The following is a 24,730-nucleotide window of genomic DNA, read 5'->3' as shown; positions in this document are numbered from 1 at the left end:
TATTAGGTGAACAAGAAGATTCAAGATGGCAGAGCACTTGTCTAAACTTGTAAACCTTAGTAAGGTCAACAAAAGTAGTAAAAGTCACAGCAGCAAAAATAATAAAATCCATCCATCCACTATCTCTAATGCTTATCCTAACGAGGGTCGTGGGGGGCTGGAACGAGAGGTGGGGTCCACCCTGGACAGGTCACATAATAAAATACAGCTCACTATTAGTTTCTTTCATGATTAATCTGATCTGAAAAGCAACAAGCACACCAGGGAAGCACAAATCAGAGGATGCTCTGCGTTTTGTGTTTAAAAATTACTTTAATTAATCGATGACCATATTAATTGCTAATACATGTTCAGCTACTCAATGAATTGTTTCTGTTTTGAGTAATAATAATGATATTTGTAACTCATTTTCCAGATATGCTATAAAGAGTTTGTAATTTTTTTGATTGCATTGTTATTTTGGGTTGTATTGTGCCGAGTTGTCTTTAGGCTGTATCAGTAACCCAAATCAATCACCAGCACGTTCACCTTTGCAGTTTGTTAATCATTTACCACATTCACCATGACTTCACCTCTAACAGTTTTCCCAGGTTTTGCAATCACTATGTTCTCTTCATTAACATAATTTCCCGCCCACCTGACTTTATGAGTAACTCCCTCGGGCTAGTTTACTGGAAACTGGAAACATTTTCTGTAAGCTAAAGCAACTGGGTAGGTGCTCAGTAGGGGAACTGGTTTTAGATGATCAGCTTCTTTAGTTTGTCTTTCCTTGTTTGGTGAGACTACAGCAACCATTCAGTTGTTGTCATAATCCCGTGACTTTCATCACCTGGCTGATCATTTTTCTGTTCTCGGGGAAACACAGGTTGAAGACCAGGCCTTATTATGGTGTACTGAATGCACTGTACAGTTATTCTAATTAATCTGAAATGGCGTGATTCAGATTTACACATTAATTACACATTAATTCTGATATTAAAACAGAATGTAAAACTGTAACTATAATGTAACCCCAACTTTATGTTGTTCAAATTCCAGCATTTGCAAAGATGTTAAATATTTCAGGGTGAACTACGTATAAAATGAGCCACATGACAGCTACGATATTTGCATGTGATGCTATGGTGCCACTATAAAAAACAGTGTCCATAAACATTGCACGTGTTCGACAGCTTGTCATCAGTCTTTGTTGGACAGAGGCCGCGCTCGTCTGGTTGGCAGAAGATGTGAGCCAACAGATTCACAGAAAAGCCAAATAAATTAGTCTGAACTTCCACCACTTTGATTCTGTGCAGTACCACAGTAAAGCCAAAGGGTGTCACCCCAAACTCTGTGAAACAGGTTCCTCCTGCTTTTTCTGTTCTGCAATGAATCCTATGCTGTTTCCTTAAATTATAGAATGTGGGACCCAGTGTGTTCCCTGTTGACAGTAGTAGAAAGTACATCAACTGAAGTACTGGAATTAAGTACAAATACAAGGGACCTGAGTTTTACATTTCCTAATGCTTTACTCCACCACTGTACAATTCAGATGGAAAAGCTGATTCTATTTACTCCACAGCATTTATTTAATAGCTTTACTTATTAGTTACTTTACAGATTATGAAAACATATCTTACACAACACGATTCATTGCTCTAGATAAAACTATCCAACACTGTACAATATAAACAGTAAAAGAGTTGCACATTAATGCATCAGTAATAATAATCCAGTAGCACTAACACACACAGGGCGGCACTTTTCTCTTTAACGAGCACCTTTCCTTTTGGTACTTTAAGTATATTTTACATGTTTGTTTTGAGCTACCTTCTCCACTATTGTAGCCTACTGCAAGTGCCTTGCTCAATGGTACAGTCATATCATCTAGTAGTTCCAGATGTGAGAGCAGTTTGCGGTCATCTGAAGGCAAACACATCATCTGCTGTGATACTTTTTGGGCACCTTCTTCATTTTTCATGGACATTATAAGCAGGACAAATGTGAGACTCAAGTTTCGGCCCACAAGGTCTGGTCAGTGACCTCCAGGGCTGACGCACTGCAGTGGAGCCGTGCAGTTACCTGTCATAAATCTTTATCTCCTTGAGTCATTACCCGCCCTCTCCCATCTAGGGACTCCACTCTCCAATCTTAAAATGATAGATAGGGAATTGGTGAGTCTCAGCAGTGCAGAACTGAGAAAGCACACGTAGATACCAAAAGCTCTAGTAATATATTTATTACCTGTACTTACAGGTCACTCTAAACACTTTATTGATGTACTCTGATATTAATCATAATGGATTATTTGACAAATTGAGGGCCGGTGATCCATGTGTCCCTTTAAGCCATTATGAATTACTAAGGTAAACCACAACACGTGAAGATATTTTAGGAACAAAGTCCTTCTGTTACATCTCTTATAACACTTCATATCATATAACTAAAAGACAAATATAAGAGAGCGTCTGCTAATGTTTAACAGTTTCCTGGCAACATCTACTAGCACTATAAACGCCTGGTGTGGTCTCTTCAAATCAAAATGCAAATACAAAGCATGACTGTATCTGCTGACACTGAAAGACAAGTATGACAGTAATTTATATTTTTGCTATTGACAACAATCTCCTTCCCCCAGAAGATGCAAATCTCTCTTAAATCGGGCCACATACGTTCATTTTTCAAAGGTTCAGTAACGTCCTTAAACAGCAGCAGCGCGGCAGACTTTAGTCAATGTGACATGAGCAGGAGCAAATTCTCAGGTGTGTGGTAGATATGGCTCAAATCAAAATAATCTACAGTGTTCATGGTCATCATAATGAAAAAAGAACTCGCCCAGTGCAACTGTGTTTTTCGATGTGTTTTTCGACAACAATGTGGCACATGCTTATCAGTTCACTTTCGGTTTTGACCTTTTCATGGGATTTGCTGACAATAGGAAATTTTTAAACAAGCTTCATCAGCCTTACTGACTAAAGGAATAACTGAGGGAAAAGACACATTTGTGGTTAAATGCTATCTATTACCCAGATAATGGTACATAATACAATGTATTCAAGATTAATCACGTGTTATCTTGAAATCTGACACAGCGGTAATGTGTTGGATGCCTCAGTGACATCAGGGATTTCCAGCGGGGGTGAAGAAAAAGAAGCTATAAATGATAAACAGAATGACTTCCCAGACATGAGGAGGACTGTGTGAGCATGTCTGAGCCTCCATCACCCACAGTGATAAGCAGGTTGTGTCCACCTGTCAGCCCTTTGTCCTCTCCAGGACTGAGAGAGCAGATGGAGTATCTCACAAGCTTAGACCAAAAACATGCTGCTTGTTTGTTATTTTTGATTTATTCCCTGTGGTCAATAAAGAAGTTCTAGAAGTCATGAAAAACCCATGTCTGAATGTTGTTGGTCAGCAAAGTCTCAATTACATACTAACACTGTGTACATGCCAAGGTTGAACTTTAATCAATAATAACCCATGAGGACTGCTTCAGTATTAAACCTGCTGTGGTCCAAAGCAGCACTGCATTTACACTGATCAAAAACGTAAATGCACGGTCACTGGAGCAGTGATGCAGCTTGATGCCACCATCCAGTTACAGTCAGTGGAAGTAACTGGACACTTTGGAAGGATTTATTCCAAACAAGCTGCCCAGCTCTGAGTGACTTTGGCCTCTGGAGGCCGTGAACTGTTGGTCACAGGCTGCCCTGAAATTCAGCTTATAATGTGTCTGTTTACAACACAGTAACCCAATCTACTGATATGACACTCCCTGTCTGAGCTTTCGTGTGAGACCCATCCATTGTTTCCCTTAAAGCAGCTCGTCACTGACTTGGCCAATGAGGGGAAGAATGAGGGGAGTCGTGCAGCAAAGATATTTTTAGATCCATTCAGGGTAGAAGTACAGTCTGCTGTGTTGCAATGATTGGAACATCTGCTGGTCTTCACGTGGGTTTGGTGTTTTTTCATCATAGGCTGGGTAGATGTGATCTCACTGTGGAACACCTGATGAATTATTAATGGCAAACTCACACTGGCTTTGACCTTGCCAGAGCCACCTGTCTGTTAACTGTTGAAAAACTATCAGGCCTCCTTTTAGGATATCACTGCATGGCCAGTGATCAGCAGGGCAGAGGGGCGGCCCGCTGGCCCGACTGTTAACTGGTGACAAGATGAACAGACTGAAAAAACACAGCCAGTATATTTTAGCAAGTAACAACTGAGGCAGAACTGAATTTCTGAATGAACTCTACAACCACAGGCATTACATATACAGAATGTGCTGATGTCACTCTATGGGACAATAAAGCATCCAGTTCCTAGCCTTGGAGGCCGAGATAGATAATCCTATGAATGATTCATCTGGTCTGCATATTTAATTTGGTGCTTTTGGTTTTGATGCAATCCCACTTAAAGGCATTGTGAAGCGCACGGCACGAGAATTCCTCCATCTAGTGTAATTAATTTTGAGCATCCTACCTATTAATAGCCAGGCTATATTCTGCTCCTTTCTTCATTAGATAACTTGTTACAGAACACACAGCAAGAAACGTCTGCTCCTCTAGTCTGCCGTTAACACCATCACACCAGATCTAAATCTCTCTCTTTTCTGTCTTGTGATGTGACACATTTTTAGTCACGATTCACAGGGGAAAATTTTTGGAAAGAGGGGGAGAGAGATGTACGCCATCGTGATATCAGCGCTGAGAACTAGCAATGAGGATGCATTAATAACAGCTAACACGAGGTGATAATGAGCATTCAGCTCTGAAGCCATACACTGACACATACACCTCCATTAATCACCACTATTGTCAAACACAGGGGATGATTTATCCCCGAAATAAAATCACCTGAGGGAAACTTCACATAATTAGGATACACATTTAATGAAAGGCACTCTTTACAGGATAAATAAAACATAGCAAATTATGACACTGTGTACTGTACAAGGTTGACACACACAGTAACGTCTTCAAATATTTAGTGCTTCATAACACAGTAAAGTGCCAAGTACCAGTGTGACTAACTGAAGTCACCTTACTGCATTTTTATATTTGCTTTTGCATTTTCCATGAGTGAAAAATACAGCATATTCATTTTCCACCCACGTCATCATTATTGCATATTGTAGAGTTATTAGAGAGGCAATGACTTGGTTACAACTACAGTACATCCACTGTTATGTCTATACAAGCTGTATTTATATGTATAATTAACTCACATACAGTACATTTTCGAGATTGAAATGTGGCATGCATATATAGAACCACTTCAGTTTCCCAGGTTTGATCTGTCGCCATCACAAATCCAGTTAAAATATTGGCTTTCCTTGTCATATGGAATATAAAGATCATCACTATATGATTAAGATGCTATAATATATTTAGCTGCAATAAATGTCAGATTTCCAGTTACTGATAATAACAGATGAACTTCATTTCAGCACACTACGCCATGCAATACAAATGACAGAACAAATGGTCAAAGTTGTCGTCTTTACCCTCTTCACTACTCTGTCTGATCATAAACAGCCGATGGTGTACTGCTCCAAAAATACTTGAGAAATGTAGAAAAAACGCTAAGTGCAATGAAGTGATGTTTTTTAAAAGGTCAATGCACATTATAATAACATGTTTGGGGGTGATTACACATATAGCTAAATCTCTGTCATCTGGTGAAAAACGCTAAATCAAATGAAAATAGGTAACCACCCCCCCCAAAAAAACCCTGCGATTTAATGACTGAAACTACATGCAGGCACTTCATGTACTATAATACAGTGAATGTTAAGCAGTTTCATCGTTTGATTTACATTTTGCAGCCTATCTATAAGATTAATAGGAGACATGCTAACATGCAAACGACTTATCACTGTTACCCTGGAGAAGTGCTGCTGGAGGAATAGTCACAGCTTTAGATTGGCTGATCAGACCGTGTGCCCTGATCGTCCTCTTGCCTTATACTGGACACATTCGCCTGCCCTTGGAAATCCTGCCAAGGTCTGTTTAGATGTTGCTGAATATGACTATCATGTAACTGTGATGTAACATGAGCTTCAAGTGCATCTCCAGCCAAAAATGCTACAATTATCAAAACCGTTTTTATTTGTTTTCTCTGTGGGATAAACGTACTGTTAAACAAACCAGGGGGACATTTTACAACTATATTTTCAGACAAAACTGTTTGTCTGTAGTACAAATGTGCCATCACTTTTTCCTTCAAACTGTGCTGAATGAAAGATAATAATCATACCTTTCGGTTCCTCTCATCAAAGATAACTGAGACAGTAGTTGTTGAGTTGTATTAATTGCACTTTGACACATCCACAAGCAGAAAGACAACTTGTGTAAAGGCTGTCTCACCACAGTGCCAGTTCATACTGTAATAACATGCACAAATGCCGTCATGTCTGGACACAAAACAGTGAGAAAGATAAACTGTTATCACCCAGTGTAACTAACAGATGTTTGATTTGTCCATGTGTTTTTCATGCCCTTTATATTAATGGCTATTCTAGCTTCTCTGTCGTGCCATTCTTCTCATTCTGCCAAGTGCCATTACTTTTGTTTAGCGAAGGTGTGCTTCCATACTTGTTAGCAGCTGACAGTTTCTGGGCAGCCTCTGCTGCAGCGTCAATAATCTGCTTCTCCTCTTGCTCAGTCTCCCGGTGGTAAAAATAGTTAAAGTTGGAGACAATGACAGGAACAGGCAAGGCAATGGTCAGGACACCAGCAATGGCACAGAGTGTGCCGACCATTTTGCCTCCCATGGTGATGGGGCACATGTCTCCATATCCCACAGTGGTCATTGTCACCACAGCCCACCAGAAGCCGTCAGGGATGCTAACAAACTGTGTCTGGGGCTCATCCACTTCTGCAAAGTAGATGGCACTTGAGAACAAGATGACTCCTATATAAAGGAAGAAGATGAGCAGCCCCAGTTCTCGCATACTGGCTTTCAAAGTCTGACCCAAGATCTGAAGGCCTTTTGAGTGTCGGGAGAGCTTAAAAATTCTAAAAACTCTCACTAGACGGATGATTCTTAGGATTGCCAGCGACATGTTCTGACCAGAGTTCATGTCCTCATCTGGGGTCGTAGCCAGTTCAGTGCCCAGGGTTACAAAGTAGGGAATTATAGAGACTATGTCAATGATGTTCATGATATTATTGAAGAAATCGCTTTTGCTGGGGCACACCACGAAGCGGACACCGGCTTCAAAGCAGAACCAAATGATACAAATAGTCTCCACAATGAAAAAGGGGTCTGTTATATAAGCCATTACATCTTTAGTGGCAGCTTGAGGGGCAGAACTGTCTTGGGTGCCATTGAGAGCTTGAGGTAAACCTGGGAGTAAGTCACGGTCATCCCTGAACTCTGGCAGAGTCTCCAGGCAGAAGATGAAGATGGAAATGACAATAACAAACACAGAGACCAGAGCTACGGATTTGGCTGCACTGGAGCTTTCTGGATATTCAAACAGGAGCCAGAACTGCCGCTGGAGTTCATTGGTGGGCAAAAGGACCTCTGGCTCTTTGATATACCCTTCATCTTCACAAAACTGCTCCATCGCTTCACTGCCCAACTCGTAGAAGACAATTTCATTAGTGAAAACATCTAAGGGAACATTGGCTGGCCGGCGGAGTCTCCCTCCTGACTGGTAGTAGTACAAGATCCCATCAAAGGATGGGCGGTTTCTGTCAAAGAAGTACTCATTTCTCATTGGGTCAAAGTAGCTTATCCTCTTCATCGGGTCACCGAGCAGCGTCTCGGGAAACTTATTCAGGGTGCTGAGCTGGGTCTCGAACATCAAGCCTGAAACATTAATGATAACTTTCTCATCTTTTTCTTCCATGTAATGCTTTTCAAACAAATCTTCACTCTCATAGCAATCCTTTGCCATCTTACTGAAGATGCTGTCAGTGGGAGACTCACTGTTGATCAGGAGTTTCAGATTAGAGATCAAACTCCCACTGCTGGAGTCTGCTTTTGTGGTCTGCGTCAGAGGAGTGGATGGCGACAACCCATCTTGGCCAGACTGATGCTCACTTCGTTGTCTGTGTGGAGACAGGTTAGGAGAAGTGAAACGGTGTGTTAACAGATTCTGATCAGGGGCCTCTGAGGGGGGTGAAGTCGGGTACCCGGAGTCGCTCGGGTCACCCAGGTGGATGCCGACATCATCCATGTTCTCAAAATTAACAAGAGGTACCTCCATCGTCTGTTTTGTCACTGCCCACAGCTCCGTCTATCAGCCTGGCTTCAGTGCAGGAGACGGAGGAGACACCACCACCAGCAGTCCCACACTGAAGCTCCTGGCTGGGCCTCCCGACTCCTGGTTATCATCCAGGCAGCTGTAAGATACCTTTGTATTCAGCCTTCTGTGTAATCTGTTTAACAAAAAAAAAGGGGTGGGGGGGGTGAAGTTGTGTTAAATGTTGTTAAATGGTGCCAAACAGTTTTGTGGGTGATGAGCTCCTGTTTGCCTCAGCAGGGAACCTGCCATCTGATACTGTGCTTGTACAGTTATTTTCCCCCCAGTTCTCTTCCATGACTTAAACAGAAACACTAACTCAGCAGGTTTGGCCGTGGAAGTGCTTACATGGACCGTGCATAGTATTATTGCTGATCATGTGCTTCAAAACTGAACAGGTTTCATTTCTTTATAGAAAAAACATCTGAGCCTTCACTTACAATCGAAAGCACAAACTCATCAAAACCAAAAAAAATTTTTTTCTCCCAAAACTTAAATGTTTCAAAGTCAGTTTCTAACTAGTGAATCCAATCTCTTTCAGGTCTGTCTTTACCTCTAAGTAGCTGTTTAGCATTACATTTGTCTGGTTCAGACAGGTAACCAAAACCTGACACATGCTTTTAAGCTGTAACCTCTGTGTCCACTTGACACCACGGGCCCAGGCCACTAAAGAGACTCATCTGGCTCAACGTCCATTTGCACCGGAGCAGATAACGTAACAGTCCAGGATATAAAACTTCTTATATATGGATATATAACAGGGCTTATGCAAAACACAAGTGTACTGTTTGCACTATGACAGCATAGAGTTATTGAATCCAAAAGGAGAGCTGAAGATGCAGAGAACAGAAAAGAGCCATTAGGTTCACATCGTTGCATCTCAAACGTGTTTTAATTGTTTCTAAAAGCAACTTTTTGCCGCTAAAATCTTACCACTGAACTCACTCTGCCTGTTCTCACACTGAGCTGACACTGAGAGACACAACAGCTCCACTGATATCGCCGCCTTTAAAAGATCAGAACACCCACAAATACATGCAAATAGTTTAAATCCAGCTGTGTGCAGATGTCCGCAGCACTCACCCGTGTCCCGGGCTCTGCAGAAGTTGTTGTGCCCTCTCTACCCTGCCTGGCAGCTCCGCTCTGCTCCCCCTTCCTCCCTTCACACTATTCCTTATCCAGACTCACAGTCAAGAGTCTCTAGCTCTAATAAAGCACCCACTGGGAAATTTAACACCCTATACGAAACCAGAGATGCCTGAGGTGCCCACACACACACAATCTCACAACCATTCACATGTGCACACACACAGGACAAACACACATGCAAACCACTCACTATATTTTAAACGTGGGGTCACCCGGCTCCTCTCCCTGCTCCCTCTCCTGTCAGTGGGATACATGAGGACTCCATAGGTGGCTTTCTGATAGGAGCTTTACTCTGCAGGAGCCAATCGCCGTTTCATGTGGCAAAGGAAAAGTGGGATCCACGCTTTCCTCTCTCTCCTGCAGAGTAAGCATCCACATGCAGCATCATCCAATCCACCCTCACCTTGAGCATTAGACTATATTCTTCCCTGGTACAGTACCTGTCATGGTCATCTGACTGGGGAGCTCTTGCTTTCATCCTCAGCATTACATGCTGATGGGAGCTGTTATTTCATCTGCTATTATAGTCTGTGAAACTGTATTGGTAATTAAACTGTCACAGTTTTGTCCCAAATTTTTCCTAACATCTTCATTCAACTTTTATTTTTCTTTTTTCTTTAATAACACTCCTACCCAGATGTCCTGATGCAAATCTATACACATCTGCCAGTTCCAGTTTGGAAAAACAAGAATTAGAGACTGTGTTACTGATAAATACTTGAATTTTTCACTGAGATCATTTGTTCTGGGCACACAGTCCCCCTTGAGATATTAAGTATAGATTTGTGAAAGGGTCAGTGGGGTTGAGAGAGAGTACGTCCCTTTCTAAGAATATCTTCCAGATGTGTTTTTTCCATTTCTGTTATCCCTGCAGCACCTTTGTGCCTGCCAGCATTTGAAGGTTTGTCAAATTAAGAAAGCAGGTCTGTGGCTTTGAAAATATAGGAAAAGTCAAATTAAAAGGCAAAATTCAAATCACAGATAAACTCCACTTTATTTCTTTCTCCAATTTTTTTTAAAAGTTTTGCTTAATTCTCCGTGGGAGCAAAAACTTTAATCAAAACAATGCTGTACTTCAGAAGGACGGCCAATTTGGCAACATAGGTCAAATATTGTGTTTCCAGAGTTTCCTGAATTTAGAAAACATTTCCTCCTCTCACTCTCATCCTGCTGCAGCCAGGAGTTGTCTGTCTCCTGGTCCCCTGTAACACTGCGACAAGGAGCAGCACCACTGCAGGCACACGGCTTCAAGGTCACAGAAAACTGGAAGCTTTCCTTTGCTATACGCCACCAGTCACCTTCAGAAATCTCATATGTGAATATAATTCTAACAATTTTGTGTACGAGATATACACCCAGGAATGCTCATGCACATATAGAGCGTGCACACAAACATCACTCAGCTGACTCAATGTGAAGGGCTCTTTCTCTTATGTGATCCTGCACGGCCATGGACATGTCACTGACGGTGCAGTCAGATGAGGCATGACCTGTCACTTAAATACTTCATGATAGTATCTGCTATAGGCAATGACAGGCAGACAGGAAGATGGATGGTGAGGGAAAGACCATAAACTGCATGAGTCAGGCAGGGGTTAAATAGCTGATCCATTCCTGCAAAACAATCTACGTCAGTAAAAGAGAAAAATGGGAAGTAACTAGATGAGTAATGAGCTGCAGGATGAGATGGACTGCAGCTACTGCAGTATCACTGGTCCCAGGACTCCTGACAGGGCAGCAGAAGAATAACATCCTTCCCTCTGTCCCTTCAGTCAGCCTTCACTCCATCACCCCTCCTTCCTCCCACCCTGTGTACAGCCCTCCTCCCCGTGACACTATCGCCTTACTCCTTAACAGACTGTTGATAAAGCAATTTCTCCATCAGCAGGCTTGTGTGTGAACTATACTGACACTGCATAGGTAAAAACACCTATACACACCTTTATATAGCTCGACTTTGAGTCAGGGACACCTGAGCACCATTTGCTGAGAAAACACAAGAACACCACAGTGACTGGACTTTAAATGCACATATCATTTAATCAGATTAATACCTTAATATGCTGTTAATGGTGTTCTGTATGTTCGTTTATTTTACTACTATAAAAATTGTGTTCTTGTTTTCAGTGCATGCTTAAAGATGCTTTCAATAACCATTAACATTTTAGTCTTATGTTTCTGCATTCTTTTGATATTGTAACATCTGTCTGCACCCTATAGGTGGATTTTACAGTAATGTTTATTAATGTGCATGGTTCTTTTTAAATACACCAATATATAAGTGAAATTACAAAACCGTACTTAAAGTTTTCAAAAGTCAAAATAATCATAATACAAAATATAGCTCCTGTGAATGTTAAACTGTTACATGTTAAACTATGAGCATGAACCAGAACAGTACATCTCAGCTGAACAATGGCCTCGTTCTAAAGCCAGCTTCTGCTTCAGGTGACAATAACCTGCAGGTGAGCAACACTTTCACATTGTCATTTGGTCTGTTGTTATTATATACAGTGCTCATCTTCATGTGTTTGTTTAAAAGGGTAAGTCTGGGAAAGCAGCTAGAGAAGTTAGTTTGTTTACTATTATTTATCTGTACTGCCCTCGTGTTTAAGGTTAAACGTTGACATCTGTAGATGGTCAGTAACAAAAGTTGTGTTACTCATCTTGTGCACATGATCTGAGTAATTCCATCTTAAAAGCCCTTATACTCATCCATTAAGGATGACAGGATTTCAAAGTGCATGCCAGGTTGCACCCATTAGATATTCCAGCCTAGTAATGTTATCGCTGTTGTAAAGGCAGCTGGTTATTCCACTATGTCCCAGTTTGGGTCTGGCTACGTTTACAGTATTTAAACCTTGTTTAACCAGCAAAGCCTCACTGGGATTAAAAACATCTCTTTTTTTCATTTTGGTCAGTAGATAGATGAAATGTCTGGTTTGTTTCCAGCCTCTGGACCCAGCACGACAGGTGTTCATACCAAACCAATTCAGGTGCAGCCTCAGCATTTAACACTGCAATCCTCAGTGGTTTTACCTAATTAATTAATTGACCTTTTGTTTTTCTTGCAAACAACCATTCTTTGGAGACATTTGCTTCAGCGGTTAAAACAGAAAACCATTCTTTAGTATCAACAGATTAATGCCAACATATTAACATAAGGATCATTACACAGTGTAGATTCCTTCAAAGCACTATCACACACAGCTGGGAGAGTCAAGAGGACAAATACCTCCCATTATTTTGACATGCTCACCGTTGGACAGGGAGGATCTGTGGGTGCAGGCCGCTCTGAGCTCATCCAGAGCCTCCCGCGTTACACCGAGCCCCCTCCTCACGTTTCAATATGGCCTGTTGTAACGAATAAAATATTATGACAAGAAGAAAACACCAGTGAGATTTGTAATGTGAGCTGACATTTTTTACATTCAGCTATAATGTCAGGTATTTTCAGCATTGTAATCCTAAAGCTGTTGTCAGTACTACAACTGAACACTTTCACTGATTTGTTTTAACACTATTAAAACAGTCTAACAATCAAGGTGCATCACTTTCTCCTTGATTATTTTTTAATCTGGCTTCTTTAAATATTAACATTGTATTAGTTTAAAAATACTCCATTATTAATCATGTGTATTAGTCTTAATATAAAAAGCATTACATTGAATTCACCTTACTATCCAGCTGTAAAAGAAGTTTGTCTGAAGTCACACTCACAATGACAGAGATGTGCACATAGTTTTATATCTGTCTGAAGGAGGAGGTTTGGGCAGAAGGCAGGGCAGGTCCAGTTAAATATACCATAAACAAGACAGAGGCTTTGGACAGCAGCAACAGTTTCCCTTTTCTCATCATGTTATTTCAGCTTTGCTCAGAAGTCAAATGATATCATTTTGGCAGTAATTTACTTTAGTTATGCAGCAAAATCTACAAGACGCTGACAGAAGGTCAGTAGATGTCACTTGGAACTTTTTGTCTTTTGGAAGATTTTTGCCTTTTTTGAACAGAAACTGATACTTTCACTCAGCTGTCCGCCTGTTCCCCATCAACGTAACAAGGCCGAGACTTAAGTGAACTTCTCTTTGTGCAGCACAGGGCTCGTTTTTCATCATTGCTACAAAGTCCCGAACCTGTCCGTCTGCCTGCCAGGCAGACTTGCTTGGTTCTCTATCATATTTCACACCTGTGTGTAGGATTCACTGATCACATACTAGCTTTTCTCTCCATGTTCACCTCGTTGAACTCTCACTTGTCCATTCATTGTTGAAAGTCAGAGGAGGGTGACAGATTGAAGTACAGCAACAGTGGTAAGGGTGAGAGTGGAATTGTTCGGACACAGCTACACTCTCCTACTGCATTTTAGTTCACTGTGAATGGAGGTACCTCTTGTACATCCCTAGTTTTGTTGCATTTTAAAAATAAATGTTTTAATTCCTCTAAGAATCACTAACAAAATCCCTGCAGCAGAAATCAAACAAGCTTAACTGCCAAATGAAACTAAAATGTTCTACATTTGGATACCACCAGAAGTCAAAGTACGTCTTTATGTATTTTATATGCAAACTCTACTTTTATACCACGAGTAACAACAAAAACAATACACAAACCTCACTACATTACCAGTTAGTGCAAATCACTGGTGAAATTAAAACCAGGCTAGTGACCATCTTTTAGCGCCACCACGGTTTTTTTTTTGTTTTGTTTTGTTTAAAGGTCTCAACCACTTTAATACATTGTTATGAAATTTGCTACACACATTCATGTTTCCCAAGGGATGAAATGTAATGACATTGCCAATCCATTAAAATTTTATCTAGCGCCATCATCAGGTCAAATTTTTAATTCATCTCATACTTTATTTATGAGCAAGTACCATTAAGAATAATGACACTCCCATCAACCTCAGCTGTGCTTTGGGTTTTGTGCTAATTATCAAATAATTTAAGGCCGGTGGCGCTCTAGGACGTGTTCTCTCCTTCAGATGAAGCAATAAACAACATTACAAAGAAGAAAATTGTAGCTGGTGATACTGACAGGTCAATAAAGATAATTAGCATTTAGCATCTATGACTGTACCTTGCACATAATACAGTCTCTCTGAGGTCTATATAGGCCTTATCACCAGAGTGCAGCTCTGAAGCCCACACAGCACCCATCAGGCCTTTCCCTGCTTATAAAATATTTCTGCTGAATCCTCTTGAAGTTTCTGCTTGTGTAGCCTCAGTGTACTGGTACTGTACGTGCAGGAATTGGATACCCAGGTGTGTGTGTCTCAGAGGTGCTGAAAAGCCCTGGCTGCTGTCATGTTACCGGGGACAGATGGACAGGTATTCAACTCCACGCACAAGATATCTCCTTTTCCAGTGGAACATAGTGTGACTGCATGGGTTGCTGCTTCAGAAGAATAGAGCAGTGATAAATCTTTAAGACTGCAGAAGTGAGGGCACTGGTTTTCACACAACAGCATTATGGTCCAATAAGAAAAAGGGCTAATGTACTGATAAGCTGAGGCATTTTCACAGCTGTTCATGTTCCTGTATAAATCAATTAACATGTATCTTTCATACTCTTTGAAATAATATTTTACCCCCCTGTATGTAAGGAAGAATGACAAACATGACAAAACATGTTCTATTAAGGCAGCTGTGCCACCCACACTACATACATCTATAATTTAATTTAAAAAAAAAAAAAAAGTTTATCCCATACAGCTACATACAGTAATGGATGCTTCAACTATGACCACGTGTCCACTTTAGTGTGCAGTTTGAGCACAAACAGGATGAAAATGGATTCATCTGCAGTGTTTGTGTTGTGCTGTGCAAATACTTTATTATAAAATAAGATTTTGGACAATTCTTTGTGAAATCTTAGTCTTAAAAGTAGCTGCTAGATCAGTGTAGCAGAGGAAAACATACATTGTTTGCCCATGAACGCCCCTAGAGGGCAGTAATGCTTTCTCCTTCATCTTCACTGTCATTGGAGAAACAAGGTACCAAGTCAAACTGAACATCTGCTTACATAATTTTAATTGTCATTTCAAGGCAAACTACAAAATCCCAGTCACTCCGACAGAATGTGAAAGAAACACCCACGTAATCTCAGCATTTTAAAGACCTGCAGTGCATCTCAAGTGAGGACAGAAACCTTCCGTGGCAGATATCAGGGCAGGAGTTAATGAGTGCAAAGCTGAACACCTCCTTATAGTGGGGTGTGGTCGAGTGCCAGGGAAGCCCTGTTGGATTGGCAGCAAGTCCCACAGTGCTGGTCTCATAATTACAAGCTGGTAAGCACAGTGCAAGCGTGGACGACTGCTCAACCGTGCTCCCTTGGGCATGCTACCATCCCAGACAAACAACACATACAAACCCACTCATTCCTCCCCATCAACAACAATGCTGCAGCAGCCACCTGCAGTGGGCCTGTGCTCCTGCTGGCTGTGTCCTTGGTTGGGCTGCTCCATCCTGCCTGCCTCTCCCCGTGTGCCCTGGTTTTAAGCAGCGTGCTGCACCGCATCGCTGGATCAAAGCAAGAGTAATGACCACAGCAGAGATGTAGCTACAGCACTGAGGCCCCAAATGTTCCTGCTCACAATGCAGAGCTGTAGTTAAACCACAAGTGGACTAAAGATAGAGAAGACAGCACAAGCTGTGTTCTCAGGTGTAGATGTGACAGGCGAGAAGAGGCTCGTTCAAGCAAAAATCATATGAACATAGCATCATCACAGCACCTCCAAGGTATAGCTATGACATAGCTATACCTTTGACATATGACATAGACACCCCCCCCCCCACCAAAAAAGCATCTATAATGGGAAAACAATGAATTTGCATCAGTTTTTATGATCATGACTTGATGCACATGGATGCCATGCCTGTTGTGCCATTCAAAGTTCACTGTGAATGATTCCTCTAAGGCTATCTCCTTCCCACCCTTCTCTGTCTTCTCCTCCACTCACATTCCTCCTCCCTCTTTCTCCAACAAAAATGCTATTAATAGAGCACCCTGCTTTCTCTTTTAAAGTGTAGGAGCATATACTGTGCACCTAAAGGGAGGAAGATGCTCTAGATACCATTTGAAAATGTCCTCCACACAGCCCGTGGCTACAAAGATGCTGGATGGCCTAAGAATAACAACAAAGAGCCCTTTGATCGATTCACGGCATTTTGTGTTGTTGGGCTAAAACAAGCGCTGCACAAGGTTTGCAGCCTGTATACCTTGTGAGCAGCATGATGTGAGGACAAAAGGTTGGTTAAACACTGGAAAAACACCATATCACATCTTTTGACTGTAGCCAGGATTAAACATGACACAATAAACACACAACACAATTTCAGTTGAATTATTATTGGCTTCATTAATGATATTACTTTGTCAGGGTTATGATCATTTGGAAGGATTATATGCATTTTAACTTCAGGTTTTTCTTCTCCATAGATTGTCCTTTATGTCTTGTAAAGTGCAGATAATACTACGGTTTAAATCCAGAGTTCATATACAGTATATAGTACATGGTTTTGTTCCATCATCCATTGGCTATTATTTACATTACTCTCTCAGATTTCATTTCATAGAAAGAAAATCCATTATCCACTGTACCAACATCAATGAATGTTTTAAGACCTCTATGACACAGGGAAAGGGGGAGTGAGGAGAACAACTGTACATATTGTTTCCACGGATGTCACACTGTCAGGATCTGGGGTCAAATAAAACGAAAAATGTTTGTCCTCACGTACACACATGCATTCAGATTGCATATTGATCATCTTGTTTTTTGTGCTGTATGTATGTGTTTATTTAAGAGCCTTATCTCAAAGAACTGACATCGCAACTCAAACAAACCCAAATATATTCTTTAATGTGCCAGCGTTTGACGCACAACAGCAGAACATTGCAGCGTTTCACTTTTGTTTAAAGGTTCGTTTCAGATGCTCTGCCGGCTGTCAGAATCAACATGAAACCGGTGTAAGTTTATACTGAAACCATCTTTCCCCCCCAGACTACCAGCTAATAATCATTCTCTGCATAGATTTCTCAATGTATTCACTGTTGGGCACCATTCTCATGGAGTGGATTTGCTGGTGGGTCCCTCAGCAGGTCAGAGATGATATTTATTTATTTATTTTTTACTTGACTTCCTACTTAATAAAAGCATTGTACAGATTAAATCTCCAGGTTTACAGGTAAGAATGATTCTACTGGTATTTGTGCTTTAAACAGAAATGACTACAATGACAACATTGTGTATTCCAGTATAACACTTGCTATAGTGAATTTGAATGAGGTACATTAATGTGCCCAGTTTTAAACATAACAGATTAAGGTTGTGCATCTATTAACATGTATCATAAATATTTGTCCAGAGAAACTGAATGATGACAGTAAGATACAATGCATTTCTATGCATAGACAAATATTTTTGGTCAGATTGTGTGTTTTTTCCATATATACATATGCAAATGGCTGTTGCATACAGTAAATGCAGCTATACAACCAGGCTGGGGCACTGATATTCAGCAGTTCTCGTTCTCTCTCTCTCATGAACACACGCACATACATGACTCTACATAGATGTGCATCAACACACCCACATCAATACTCAATTGATGATCAATAAGATTACGGTTGGACTGCAGGGGTCCTTAAAGGTCAGGTTTTGTTTTTGTTTTTTTTAAACATCTCTGCTCTCCACACAGACCCTGCCACCAAAGGATTATATGAATATTGCTAAGTAACCATTTAATCTGCTCCTACTTGGAGTTACCAACTATTAACATTTCAGTGCTTTTCGTGGGAAAGCAACAAATCTAACTTCTCCAGTTTCATTCATTTTCTACCGCTTAGTCCCTGAACGGGGTCACGGGGGGGCTGGAGCCAATCCCAGCTGGCAATCGGGCGAAGGCGGGGTACACCCTGGACAGGTCGCCAATCCATCGCAGAGCTAACACATAGACGAACAACCACACACACACACACTCCTATGGGCAATTTAGAGACACCAATCAACCTAAGCTGTGGACTGTGGGAGGAAGCCGGAGTACCCGGAGAGAACCCACGCAAGCACGGGGAGAACATGCAAACTCCACACAGAAAGGTCCCGGGTGGGGCCCGAACCTTCTCGCTGTGAGGCAACGATGCTAACCACTGCGCCACCGTGCTGCCCCACTTCTCCAGTTTAATTTTTTTAATTGTTTAAAAATCTTTTCAAGATACATGAAAGCAAACATGGATTTGGACAGAAAGACGACTTCAGAAGCCTCGTGTCAGGCAGTTGGAAGAGGCAGCCAGAGCAGATACTGGCAGCAATGGTGTAAAAACATTTTTGCTACTGCAGGTTAAAGACTCTAATGAGCACAATGAAACCCTAAGAACAAAGATGTACGTCATGGCATGACAGGATTCATTTAGACAGTTTGCTACAAAACTCACCCTAATCCATCGCCTTTGTAATTACCTAAGACATCTGTGAAAAGACAGAGAAAGACAGACTGGGTCTGGGACAGACTGAGTGAAGTCATAGGACCCATAGGTTAGCCAATATCTGCTACACTGCTGCTAATTATCACCTCCCATATTGATGTTACTGCCATTGACTGTTACCTTGGCAGTGTTACGAGAAGGGTGGGAAATCTCATCTGGACACGATCCTAGAATCAGAACCTAATTCACAGTGATGCCAGCTTTTAAAAATGATTGAGCGTCTGGCCAATTTAATGCCAATAAAACCTTTCTGATACAAGAAAATGATTAGGGTTGATGCACTTTTGAACATCGCCCTGTCTTTCGACAATTACTTCACAAAAGTCACTTCTGAACTAAGTGAAGTATAGTATTTAAATCCAGGATGTGTGTCGGGTTTGCTGGAAAACACACCAGTAAAGAAAATGCTGTTGAAATAGCTACTGCGAGTGTGTCTTTGGAACTCTGAACAGGCTCTGAAACAGGAGAACATAGAAGCAGTGCTCAGAACAACTATTATCATTAAAAACATGACGATCTGTGGAAAGGCTCTCGCTTTCTCTTTAACACAGCTGTTTAAAGCTTTTTTTTTTAAAAAATCAGATAGTAGGATTTGTGTTTTATCTGTATACATTTATTTTATATATATGTATGTATATATAGGAAATAAATATACCTATTGTAATAATTTGACTCTTTTGTCTCAGAGGCTTCTTCTTTGAGGTTAAATGCATGCTTCTAGGAATTTTTTTTTTAGGTCATGCAACACTAGGAGAGTAGCGTAAACCCAGATAGAAGGCAGTTCAGGGGAAGCGTTCTATACACAAGTCCTTTTAAGTTGTTATTTTGATCAGGAGGATGTGATCATGTGATAAATCGGTGAATAAGACATCACTGCAAGTCTATCACATCTGCAGCTGAGATTAATGTCCAAAACTGGAAAGTGAGTTTACACCTAAAAATCACAGTTTGGCTGCAGTACGTTTACAGCGACGTGGCAGAAGTCAAATGGCAATGATTTCTACGTGGAATGTTGATACTGACAAGGACACTGCATCCTGTTGTGTGTGGGATGTGGGCTTATGGTTATTTCTTAAGAAATCCTCTAAAATACAGCTTTAGGTTCTTGTAACAGCTACCTGCAGGGCATCCTTTTAAATGTGCGGATTTGTACGGAAGGCAGTGTACAGACGAATATTCAGTGGTATGACAAAGCAAGTGGCAGTTGAGAAACAAGTCAAAATTCTCATTCAGATAAAAAATGCCATGCAATAATCTACTGGCTATATTTACAACTAACAGCACCCACCCACCGGCCTACCAGCTATCAGTTAAGTCATGGTTAACCTACCTAGCTACATGAATAAGCACTGTATGTGTGAACCTGTGAAAAACAAAGAAAACAAGGAGAAACATTCAAGTTGTCCTCAAAGCTCTGTAGTAAGACCAGTTTGGGTGAATGGGAGGGGGAAAGCTTGCATTGCAATACATACAGTACATATAAGACCAAAGCAGTGAAAAGTCAAGGCCATTCTCAGTCATTCATCAGATACTGATGTCTACTGGGAAAAAAGGTGTCAAACCATAAGCTGAGTGCTGATGGCTGTCATTCATTCTTTATATAATGTGGTGTAGTTCACCACCAACCTCCTCAAATAACACCCACAGGCCATGTCAGGACTGGAGTGGGCTTGCCTTATGCTCACACATCCTCATCTCTAAATGGTGTGGTGTAATACAGTTTTGTTTCACTGGCTCCAGGAAGCAGCATATGTAGCACGCAAGAGGGGCTCTTCAAAAAGCGCATGGCAAAGCAGTGTGCCTTGTGGAATGAGTAACTAGGGGACAGGGAACTAAAACTTGTATTGTGCTTGTATTGTGTTGCTTTTTTTAAGCAATAATATTTGTCCTGTTTGTCCCATGTTTCTTTTTTGTGTACTACTGTTGGCTACTGTGGGGACCAGGAAATTTTTAGGTATTATTCTTTTCAAAACAGCCACGCAGACGAAGCCAACTCCATGCAGGAATAGAGAATTTGAAATTTCACGTCGTTTGAAAGTCATGGGCAAGTTGTGAGTGAAAACAGGATGAGCACAAAGTGAGCGAATGGTCCTCATAATATATATTTTTTTCCCCACCGTCTATCACCATCATCATTATAATCAACATCCTGAATTCTATTGCCTTGATCGTTCCAGCACAGGTGAGGTGGGAGGCTGCTCGCCTGTCCCGTCCGGCTGCTCAACTCCACGTTTCCCGCTATGATGGGAAGAAAATAGCAGATGACTACACGTCTGTGAGCATTTTTGTGATGTTTACATAGTTTGTGTTGGCCAGTGTGCAGTTGGCTGTCTTGAGGTTCTCCTCCTGAAAGTCCTTGTTGCTGTTGTTAACAGCCTCCTGGATCTCCATATAGTCCGATTTACTGATTGTGGAGCCACTCCGGCTCTTCCTCAGCTCTTCAGCTGAGTCAGCTTTCGGCGTATTGGCCTGCAGGTACTGTGCTTGTTCTTCACCTTCAGTCTCACGGTGATAGAAGTAATTGAAGTTGGACACAATGACAGGCACAGGCAAAGCAATGGTCAGCACACCTGCAATGGCGCAGAGCGAGCCCACGATCTTGCCACCAATGGTTGTTGGGACCATATCACCATAGCCAACTGTTGTCATAGACACCACAGCCCACCAAAACGCATCTGGGATGCTGGTGAAATCTGACTGCTTCTCATCTGCTTCAGCAAAGTAAACAGCGCTGGAGAAAAGGATGACCCCTATGAAGAGGAAGAAAATGAGCAGGCCAAGCTCTCTCATGCTGGCTTTGAGGGTCTGGCCCAAAATCTGAAGCCCCTTGGAGTGACGAGAGAGCTTGAAAATTCTGAAGACTCGTACTAAGCGGATGACCCTGAGAATGGCTAAAGACATGGCTTGCTGACCTGCTTGACCATCATCTGGCCTGTCGGCTAGTTCTGTGCCAAGAGTGATGAAGTAAGGGATGATGGCAACAATATCAATAATGTTCATTATATTACCAAAAAAGCCTGCTTTGCTGGGGCAGGCAAAGAAGCGCACCAGAAACTCAAAGGAGAACCATATTATGCAAAGAGTCTCCAGGATAAAGAAGGGGTCAGTGAAGTAGGTGGATGTGTAGCTGATGGTTGTGGTGTTAGTCTCAGGTGAAAAAACTTTCGCATGAGACTTGTGCATTTCCCCCTCATCATTGCGGAAAACAGGGAGGGTCTCCAAGCAGAAACTAACTATAGATATCAGAATGACCATGACAGAGATTAAGGCAATAATCCTTGCAGGACCTGAGCTCTCTGGGTACTCGAACAGCAGCCACACCTGTCTCTGAAACTCATTGTCAGGAAGAGGCCGCTCCTCCTCCTTGGTGAAACCCTCGTCTTCTCTGAACATCTCGATGGCCTCCTCACCCAGCTCATAGAAGCGAATTTCCTCTGAGAATATATCAAGGGTGACGTTAACCGGCCTTCTTAGCCGACCCCCTGACTGGTAATAATACAATATGGCATCAAAACTGGGTCTGTTCCTGTCAAAAAAGTACTCATTCCGCAGTGGATCAAAGTACCGCATCCTCTTTTTGGGGTCCCCCAGCAAAGTCTCTGGAAACTGGGATAGGGTTTTGAGTTGCGTCTCAAAGCGAAGCCCTGAGATGTTGATGACCACCCTCTCACAACATTCATGATCAGCCTCCGGGTCATAGTCCTGTGGGTGCCCTGGGTGTGCTGCCGCCTCGTCAGAGGGGTCGCCTGTGGCAACAGTCATTCTGCAGGGAGAGGAGGCCTGCACTTTTCAGTGAGTCTGGGTCCTGCAGCCTGGAGAACTGCAGGCAAGGGCCAGGAGAGGGAGGGGGCTTAACGCTGTAAAGACCTGACGGCCACAGGATGTCACCTAGGATCTGACTGTATGTAGGACAGATAACACAAAGAGACAACAAGGTCAGGTAAACCTGAGACAGCACAAAGACATCAGGAATTTTCTTTAACTTCAAGATAAAATTACCCAAACAAAAATGAAGCAGCCCTTTACAACAATGTCATAATATTAGATACGAGTCATGTAAAGTTACAGTGTCATGAGAAGGCAGCTGATACTAAAATGAATCAGCTAATGGAAACTTGACATTGACACTACTGCTCCTGACTTGGGCAAATGAATACAGTATGCAAATAAGCCATCCGCCTTGCATATAAATGGCTTCACTGCAGGTAAAACTTGTATAAAATGTACAGAAGCCCATAAATTAGGACACTGATCTGCTGCAATGGACAAAATCCAGTGAAACGAATGGGTCTACCTTTTGCAGCTGAAGCCATGCATGAATGTGGCAATGCAGCAGGCACCACATTCATACAGACTGCATCCATTCTAGAATATCACAGAGAACCACTGCAGTCTAAACACAAATGTACAAGATGCTTCTAAGATTTCTAGCTGTACCAAACAGGAACACAAATGACTCCTATTAACTGACTTGACGTTAGTTTTATTGGAGCGTTTTAATCTTGAAATGATGCGCATCTCTGAAATATTGAAAAACATTTATAAATAATTTATCCATAGAAGGAAATAGGTTCCAAGAGAAAAACTCCCTCTTGTCTGCATCATCTGCACTGACAAAATAAAATCGTTATGACACAACACATTCATATCTGCAGGCTTATTGGTGATTATGACATTTTTAAGTGAGGTGCCTATCAGTGCGTTAACTGGGCTATAAAACGGCACAACTTACAATCTGGCTCCATCGGAATCAGAGATGATATGTAAACGTAAAGTGCTTTATTTTTATTTCATAGGCTACATACCTGCAGACATCTTCCTATCTGGATGTGAGGTGTGATGCTACCGCGAGACACTGCTATCAGGAAGGTTTAGAACCCGCTGCGACAATCGGGGCTTCTGTCTTCAGAAAGGTTTCAAAAATGTATTTCCAATTCGGGACAGTCGGTGATATTCACCTCATGTTGTCTGCAACATCCTCGCCGTGCGCATCGGGTACAGTATGTGCGGGTGTATCCTCACTTTCCCCTCCCCGGCTTCTTTCCTCCGGGTAGGCTGTCGTGGGATGGCGACAGAAAAAAAGGAGGAGGGAACCGATGAAGAAGCGCTGGTGCTTCCCTTAATAACTAAAGGTGCTGGGATCAGCAGAATGGTCTGACTCCACTGCCCTTTTCCTCGCACGCGTGATATGTGACGAGCTGTAGTCGAAGCGTAGTCGAACCTGCAGTAGGGGCGTATGTATGCCAACAAACGTGCCACTGACGAAGAGGGCAAAGGCTTCTGCTCATCTGCACTGTAGCCTGCCCCTCCTCACCTTATCTGCAGTGTAAAGGGGTACACACCTCCAGCCTGGTCAGCAGCACCACCATTCAGCTTTTTTCAAGCGTGTTGGCAAGTAAGCTTTTATTACAACCTGTTTTGAATTTGATCTTATTTCAAGATGGCAATATCTTAGGCATGAGTGGCAAACATAAGAACTATTTAACAGACAAGTACCATTATATTAGACTGCCACTGTTATTTAATTCAATTGTCCCCAGACAAATCTGCTTGCAGTGCATCTTTCAGAAGGCATAACTCTCTTTCAGGCATCAGTATCTACAGCAGTAATAAAAACCATGCATTCACCTTCTGCCTTGTTACTTTTTGTGCACAGTAGTTATATTTGTAACTGTTCTCGGCAATAGGCTTCATTAATAATAAATAGGGTGTGACTAAAATAGAGCAAAATCTCCATCGTGCTATGTTCAGACTGAAGAACAATACTGAATGTCCTTTGCTCACTATTGGTACTGGAGCTGGAAATGAAAGCGCAGTGGCCAGAAGTTACCTCCAGAGGAAACCAAAGGTCAGCAGCAATCC

The 24,730-nt window shown here is 41.8% G+C and overlaps 2 protein-coding genes across 5 annotated transcripts in view; both read right to left on the bottom strand.

The window, feature by feature from the left end:
- Positions 1 to 4,956: 4,956 nt before the first annotated feature.
- On the bottom strand, positions 4,957 to 9,401 carry LOC109956961 (potassium voltage-gated channel subfamily A member 10-like). 2 transcript variants are annotated; one of them, XM_020594521.1, is made up of 3 exons: positions 9,317 to 9,401; positions 7,891 to 8,369; positions 4,957 to 7,797 (listed from the first exon to the last, which is right to left on the bottom strand). In XM_020594521.1, the coding sequence occupies exons 2-3, from the start codon at positions 8,195 to 8,197 to the stop codon at positions 6,494 to 6,496; spliced, it is 1,611 nt and encodes a 536-aa protein (XP_020450177.1). In that variant the 5' UTR covers positions 8,198 to 8,369; positions 9,317 to 9,401; the 3' UTR covers positions 4,957 to 6,493. The 2 variants fall into 2 exon arrangements, with proteins under 2 accessions (XP_020450177.1, XP_020450261.1); XM_020594605.1 differs by lacking the exons at positions 7,891 to 8,369; positions 9,317 to 9,401 and having other exon boundaries at positions 4,957 to 7,873.
- Positions 9,402 to 18,518: 9,117 nt separating this feature from the next.
- The window catches only part of LOC109957155 (potassium voltage-gated channel subfamily A member 2), a 63,652-nt gene continuing 57,440 nt past the window's right edge, over positions 18,519 to 24,730 (bottom strand). The window contains exons 1-2 of one of the 3 annotated variants that reach the window (XM_020594851.1): positions 23,674 to 24,176; positions 18,519 to 22,767 (exon numbers count right to left, since the gene is read on the bottom strand). In XM_020594851.1, the coding sequence (XP_020450507.1) occupies positions 21,134 to 22,630 (1,497 nt within the window). In that variant the 5' untranslated portion in view covers positions 22,631 to 22,767; positions 23,674 to 24,176 and the 3' untranslated portion in view covers positions 18,519 to 21,133. Of the gene's footprint in view, positions 22,768 to 23,673; positions 24,177 to 24,730 lie in introns of those variants that run through there. The other 2 variants (XM_020595013.1, XM_020594935.1) reach the window with 2 other exon arrangements.

Source organism: Monopterus albus, unplaced genomic scaffold (assembly GCF_001952655.1).
Source record: "Monopterus albus unplaced genomic scaffold, M_albus_1.0 scaffold1.1, whole genome shotgun sequence".
Lineage (NCBI taxonomy): Eukaryota > Metazoa > Chordata > Actinopteri > Synbranchiformes > Synbranchidae > Monopterus > Monopterus albus.
The sequence above is the reverse complement of the archived record's forward strand: the minus strand, read 5'-3'. Positions and strand labels throughout refer to the sequence as shown.